General features: G+C 35.0%; 1 protein-coding gene across 1 annotated transcript; it reads right to left on the reverse strand.

The window, feature by feature from the left end:
* Positions 1 to 9: 9 nt before the first annotated feature.
* On the reverse strand, positions 10 to 2849 carry LOC118450275 (F-box only protein 39). Its single transcript, XM_035885922.2, has 7 exons — positions 1891 to 2849; positions 1452 to 1684; positions 1220 to 1384; positions 922 to 1148; positions 631 to 789; positions 395 to 559; positions 10 to 331 (listed from the first exon to the last, which is right to left on the reverse strand). Exons 1-7 carry the CDS (start codon positions 2080 to 2082, stop codon positions 180 to 182), a joined length of 1293 nt encoding a protein of 430 aa, XP_035741815.2. The 5' UTR covers positions 2083 to 2849; the 3' UTR covers positions 10 to 179.
* Positions 2850 to 7811: the final 4962 nt, after the last annotated feature.

Here is a 7811-nt window from a genome sequence, read left to right on the forward strand (position 1 = left end):
GATATAAAAATGATCTTTGTATAAATTGTATTAAAATTTTTTTTAGGCAACCCTTTTTATTATTAAATTATCTAAATTGAGATGGTATTTGGCTGTACTTTATTTTCTAACGTTAGAAATCGAGAGAGATGTGGATAAATAGATCGGGGATCGTTACAGAGACAACATTCAACGTGTGATTAATAGTACATAAAAAATGAAGCTGGATCTTCTATACGAAAGTCAACTTCTTGCTCGAGCATCTTATGAACATACTGATAGTTTACATCGTCCAATATCGCACGATTCCTGATATTAACGATACGTGGCTTTATATGAATCGTACGAAAATCTATAATGTAATAACGTCTTAGTTCATAATTTCACGTAAATCAATGACAAGGATTGTACTTACAAGTTTTGTGTTCCACTTGTAAATGACAAATATCACGTAAAGTATCAAGGCTCCTCATAATTCCATCATATTGCAATCTAATTAAATTTTTGCACTGAACAAGCATAGAAACAAGTAGATCATCTAATAACTCTCGATTATTCTTAAGTTGCAACATCACTTCAGCTGAAAAGAAAAAAATTAATTTCTTTTTTATTTCTTTAGAAATTTAATTAATTATTTTCATAACGCGATACCTAAAGTGTTTGTATAATGAGAAATGAGAAGTCCAACGGTGCCTCGAAAATTACGAGATCTACTTTGGTCCCAAACATATCCACTGAATAATTGAAACTTAGCAAGTGGAACACTAGGAAGCAACAGGTAGCACATGTCCTCATAATGTGAAATATTTACTGAAAATCAATCTTGAAAAACTAAATACCATATACATACGTAAACTTTAAATAATAGATTCATGTTATCTAGAAATGATAACTAAAAGATAAATACATATAAAAATATTCATTTTATCTTATAAGATATACCTATTGTATAAGCGACTGTTAAGTTTGGGCAAGCACGTGTTAGATTATTCCAAGAACTATCGGTAACAGTATGTTGTCGAGAATCAGAATCACGGATGGATATGTGCAAAGTTTTAAGAACTTTTGGAGCTCCATTGGCCAAAGCATTTAAAGTATGATCCGATATTGCTGGATAATCCAGTTTCAATAGAGTTAATGCATGAAGACGACCTAATAGACGTAAATATCTAAAATACAAAAGTAAAAATTAGTAATTTTATATATGGGTAACAAATTGTATAGATATATATTTTAATACCTAGGATTGCTATGAGGAGTTTGCCATTGTCTAAATGCACCACGAAGATCCAAAGATGCTAATCTCTCACTGCATCCTCTTGCAGCAGTTCCTAACAGACGCAAAACATCGCTTACACCAAAATTAGCATTTAGTAAACTCAAAGTTTCAAGATTATATTGGCACCTAAAGAAAGATATTCTTCTCTTAATTTCGATCAATTGATAATATTATAAAAACTCTATTACATTACCCGAGAAAATTTGCAAGAGCATATAAAAGTTTGCCCCTATCTCCCCATTTATAACTGAAAACCCAATTAGTTAATATAAGTTCTTTCAATTGCACATTCTTGGCTCGTACAACCGCAAGAAAGTCTGCGCCTGCTTCTGCCTGAATATTACGAGCAGCTCGTGTTTCTCGTGGTAAAATGTATGATCTTGACCAAGCAAGTTCTAAACTTCTCATGTGTTGTCCATATTTAACCTATGAAATCGAAAAGAAGTTCCAATAATTATTTCAAATATGTCGTTTTTGACCGATATTATCAAGTAGATAAAGAGGAAATTAAATGTAAAGTTAAATGTTGACAAAAAAGAGTACTATACATATAAGTTTCATTTGAAATGATTAATAAATTTTTATAATGAATGCATATAAAGAAAATAAAAACCTAGAATTGTCGTACGTACAGCCAATTCTCCCGCCAAAGGGAAATTTCCTCTAAGATCACGATCAATTAGGACTGTGACCGAACGCCATAGAACAGGCGAAGAGAGCGCTAAATTCCATGATCGACAAACTTGAGAAACACTGGCACGATCCCCACGATCAAGATGACTGAATATTTGTATTAATATCAGCTCCGGCAGCTGATCCCACATCTCCCAGATTCAGCTTGGCCCGTCTTCATCTCTTCTAAACTAAAACGTCCACCATTGCAACTTTGTATTTTCTCGTTAGATTTCATGGCCTTCACGATCTTTTTTTAATTTTTTTCTAAACATAAGACGAACGATTCAATGATTCGTGATATATTTCAAATCGAATCATTAATAATCATATCGTTAAAGCCGTTCACTACTTTTTATTCGAAGCCTGTATAACTTCAATGACAAATATGGACAAAATATGAACTACGAATATAAGAGGGGAACGTTTCCTCAGCCATGCGTCTATATCGGTTTATAAGCTTGTTTGGTCATTCTTTTTTTAAGCAAACAATAATTGGTTTCATGTGGGTAGACTAACTATTTTAATAAACTGTGGACTCATTTTTCAGTTTCTCATAAGTATATATTTCTTTGATAGCAGGATGCGTTTCGAAATGATTGACGAGTTAGGTACGCATCTGTTTCACGATAAAAGCATAAAGAATAATAAATATAATTAAAACATATGACAATTAGTATATAAATTTTCGAATTAAAAGAAATTATCTTTGAAGTTAACTATATCTTATCTAATTGCCTAAAAGTATTATTGGCAATCTAAAGCGTTAATATTTTCGTGTATAAACCGAATTAGATTGTAAAAATTTTGAAAATATATTGAAATATGCAGCCATTCGCACGATATTACTAGCGTTGTGTGATATATTAATTATTAGATTTCAATGCATCGCTAGTACTATCGACCCAGGTCTCACTACGTGGAAGTTGCTGCATGTGGAGACCCACGGGCTGACGGTGACTCTACTCTAAAATCCGCGCTCCGCGATACCGATCCGCGATACCTTTCCGCTTCAATGCACTGGCTTCTTAACTAACAGGGTATGCGTAGCTTAGCTACTACACACCTCTTACAGATAGCTCCACCATTTGCACCGTCCGCTTCAGACATAACGGATTATTAAGCACATTCGAATTCGTGCTTTCCGAATTTCGAACAATCAAAGCGCACTCCTTAGAAATACTAATCGCGTCGCGACACTCACGTGTGTGTTATAATTACGTATACTCTACTATTAAGCCGAAATTCGCGAAGTACCCCCATCGAAATTTTGAAGAAACCAAACGAAGTCCACGGTAGGACCTTTAATCGCGCCCGAACACCCACGCGAATGTTAGAAAAACGATGACTCTACTCTACAATTCGCGTTTTCGATTCGAACAATCAAACGTAATGTAATCGCGCCCGAGAACACCCACGCCTGTGCCCGCCGACACGCGCGCCAGTGTTCTTCCTATCCTTCCCGTATTCGCGTATAAAAATCGATGATGAATCCCGCCATGCGACGAATCATCCGGTCGCTGATGAACCTATCCCTCGGTGACCTATACTGTAAAAGAAAAAGATAAAGAGAAAATAAAAGAATAAAAAATATATAAAACAAAATAATATATATATACATATATAAAACACAAATAGAAAATAAATATATATAAATAAAAGAGCCTAGAAAAAGAAAACGAAAAGAGAACCAACATGCACCATACCCTGGTTCCTACCTAAATCATAATTAAAAACATAATAAAAAACATAATCAGAAACATAATTAAAAATATAAACACATAATTGAACGTATAATTAAATACATAATTAGAAAGAAACAACATAAATAATTATTAAGAACACATAATTAAACGTAAATAACATATTAATAACATAATTGAAAACATAATTAGAAATGAAAAATATGAGATAGAAACGAGAGCCGGAGAAAGAAAAGAGAACCCCAGTAAGAGAAAAATGGAAAGCCCCAAAAAGATAAGACAAGAGAAATAGTTCTATATGATGCTGAGACAGCAACCCGCACAGAAGCCCTCGCCCACAGGCCCCACCCGTGGGTCCCACCCGAGATATATAAAGGATGATTAATGACAATAAATAAGAATAAATAGAAATGACAGCCGATATTAAAGAGAGATAGAAAAATTGTCTTTTCGTTTCTCTGAGAAATTATTGTAGAATAGATTTCTGCTATATTTCTTCTTTTGAAGTATTATTAGCTACATAAAATGAAAATATGTTAATGTTTAGTTGGAATTAGAATGAATAGATACTGAAAATGTGATACAATATGCAGCCATTCGCTCGATAATACTTGCATTTGAAAATTTACAATTAAACTTTGCAAGTATTAACGACCCAGGTCTCACTACGTGGAAGTTGCTGCATGTGGAGACCCACGGGCTGACGGTGACTCTACTCTAAAATCCGCGCTCCGCGATACCGATCCGCGATACCTTTCCGCTTCAATGCACTGGCTTCTTAACTAACAGGGTATGCGTAGCTTAGCTACTACACACCTCTTACAGATAGCTCCACCATTTGCACCGTCCGCTTCAGACATAACGGATTATTAAGCACATTCGAATTCGTGCTTTCCGAATTTCGAACAATCAAAGCGCACTCCTTAGAAATACTAATCGCGTCGCGACACTCACGTGTGTGTTATAATTACGTATACTCTACTATTAAGCCGAAATTCGCGAAGTACCCCCATCGAAATTTTGAAGAAACCAAACGAAGTCCACGGTAGGACCTTTAATCGCGCCCGAACACCCACGCGAATGTTAGAAAAACGATGACTCTACTCTACAATTCGCGTTTTCGATTCGAACAATCAAACGTAATGTAATCGCGCCCGAGAACACCCACGCCTGTGCCCGCCGACACGCGCGCCAGTGTTCTTCCTATCCTTCCCGTATTCGCGTATAAAAATCGATGATGAATCCCGCCATGCGACGAATCATCCGGTCGCTGATGAACCTATCCCTCGGTGACCTATACTGTAAAAGAAAAAGATAAAGAGAAAATAAAAGAATAAAAAATATATAAAACAAAATAATATATATATACATATATAAAACACAAATAGAAAATAAATATATATAAATAAAAGAGCCTAGAAAAAGAAAACGAAAAGAGAACCAACATGCACCATACCCTGGTTCCTACCTAAATCATAATTAAAAACATAATAAAAAACATAATCAGAAACATAATTAAAAATATAAACACATAATTGAACGTATAATTAAATACATAATTAGAAAGAAACAACATAAATAATTATTAAGAACACATAATTAAACGTAAATAACATATTAATAACATAATTGAAAACATAATTAGAAATGAAAAATATGAGATAGAAACGAGAGCCGGAGAAAGAAAAGAGAACCCCAGTAAGAGAAAAATGGAAAGCCCCAAAAAGATAAGACAAGAGAAATAGTTCTATATGATGCTGAGACAGCAACCCGCACAGAAGCCCTCGCCCACAGGCCCCACCCGTGGGTCCCACCCGAGATATATAAAGGATGATTAATGACAATAAATAAGAATAAATAGAAATGACAGCCGATATTAAAGAGAGATAGAAAAATTGTCTTTTCGTTTCTCTGAGAAATTATTGTAGAATAGATTTCTGCTATATTTCTTCTTTTGAAGTATTATTAGCTACATAAAATGAAAATATGTTAATGTTTAGTTGGAATTAGAATGAATAGATACTGAAAATGTGATACAATATGCAGCCATTCGCTCGATAATACTTGCATTTGAAAATTTACAATTAAACTTTGCAAGTATTAACGACCCAGGTCTCACTACGTGGAAGTTGCTGCATGTGGAGACCCACGGGCTGACGGTGACTCTATTCTAAAATCCGCGTTCCGCGATACCGATCCCTCATGCCTTCCGCTTCGGATATCTTGGGCATGGTACAAAGCTAACAGGAAGTATCTAGCCTTAGCTACAGGGACTCCACTTACAGAAAGCTTAACCGTTCGACACCCTCCGCCTCAGGCATAACGGATTATTAAGCACATCTGAATTCGTGCATCCGAATTTCGAACAATCAAAGCGCATTAATCGCGTTCGCGACACTCACGTGTGTTATTATTACGTAGATTCTACTGTTCTATCCAAATTCGCGAACTAATCTAATCGATATGTCGAAGAAATAAAACGAAGTCCCCGGTAGGACTTACAATCGCGCACGCGAACTCTCACGTGAGTGTTAGAATAACGGTGACTCTAAGTTGAAATCCGAAGCGCACTCCGAATTTCAACACTAAAACGAAGTCTATGATAGGACTTTTAATCGCGCCCGGACACCCACGCTAGAGTTCGGAAAACGGTGACTCTAGTCTAAATAAACTAATCGAATATTCGAGCAAACAAAACGAAGTCCCCGGTAGGACTTTTAATCGCGCAAGCGAACACTCACGTGAGCGTTAGAATAACGGTGACTCTAAGTTGAAATCCAAAGTGACATATGTTAACCGCTGTTTAGACTTTCCTATAATATTTGTCGGGATTTCCGCCCCGCTACCAAATATGAGGATTGTCATAACATCAGCAAACTATGTACAGCACTACAAGGTAAACCGTTCGCGCACCCCGAATTTCAACACTAAAACGAAGTCCATGGTAGGACTTTTAATTGCGCCCGGACACCCACGCAAGTGCTCGGAAAACGGTGACTCTACTCTAAAAAAACGCGTTCGCGAGGTAATCTAATCGAATATTCGAGCAAATATAAACGAAGTCCCCGGTAGGACTTTTAAGTCGCGCCCGCGTTCATTCACGTGAGTGTTAAAAAACGGTGACTCTACTCTAAATTCGCGATTTCGATACGAACAATCAAACGAAGTTTAATCGCGCCCGCGAACACCCACACCTGTGCTTGCCGACACACGTGCGAGTGTTCTCCTATCCTGCCCGTAACCGCGTATAAAAATCGATGATGAATCGAGACAGGCGATGACGCATTCGACCAGAGATGAACTATCCCTTGATGATCTATCCTGGAAGAGAAGAAGTTAAGGGGAAAATAAGAAAAAGAAAAAAATATATAGAATTAAACATAATATATATAGATTATAAATAGAATATAAATATAATAGAAAATAAATATATATAAATAGATATGAGACCTAGAGGAAGAAACGAAAAGACAAGCAGCTCTGCAGGATGTTGTGACAGCAGCCCGTATCATGACATAGGTACCACCTAAAACATAAATCATAATTAATAAGACTATGTTCATAACATAATTAAAACCATAATTAAAGAAGAAAAATATGAGATAGAAAAGAAACCTGCATAAAGATAAGAAAATAGAAGCTGCTCTGCACGATGCTGAAACAGCAGCCCGTATCATCACATAGGTACCACCTAAAGCTTATAAATCATAATTAATAAGAATATATTAATAACATAATTAAAAACATAATTAAAAAGAAATAACATAATAAAAATCTGAAAAGACATAATGAAAAGAAATAACATATTAATAACATAATTAAAAACATAATTAAAGAAGAAAAATATGAATAATAAAAGAGAGTTGCTGAAAGATAAGAAAATAGAAGTAGCTCTGCACGCTGCTGGAACAACAGTCCACTTCATCTTATGGGTCCTACCTAATGCTTAAAAATTAAAATTAATAAGAATATATTAATAACAAACCTAAGAACATAAAAACATAATTAAAAAGAGATAACATAAATAAATATTAAAAAAACATAATTAAAAGGAAATAACATAATTAAATTCTGAAAAGACATAATAAAAAGAAATAACTTATTAATAACATAATTAGAACCATAATTAAAGAAGAAAAATATGAGATAGAAAAGAAACCTGCATAAAGATGAGAAAA

Source organism: Vespa mandarinia, chromosome 4, assembly GCF_050613455.1.
Source record: "Vespa mandarinia isolate Hongniang chromosome 4, ASM5061345v1, whole genome shotgun sequence".
Taxonomy (NCBI): Eukaryota; Metazoa; Arthropoda; class Insecta; order Hymenoptera; family Vespidae; genus Vespa; species Vespa mandarinia.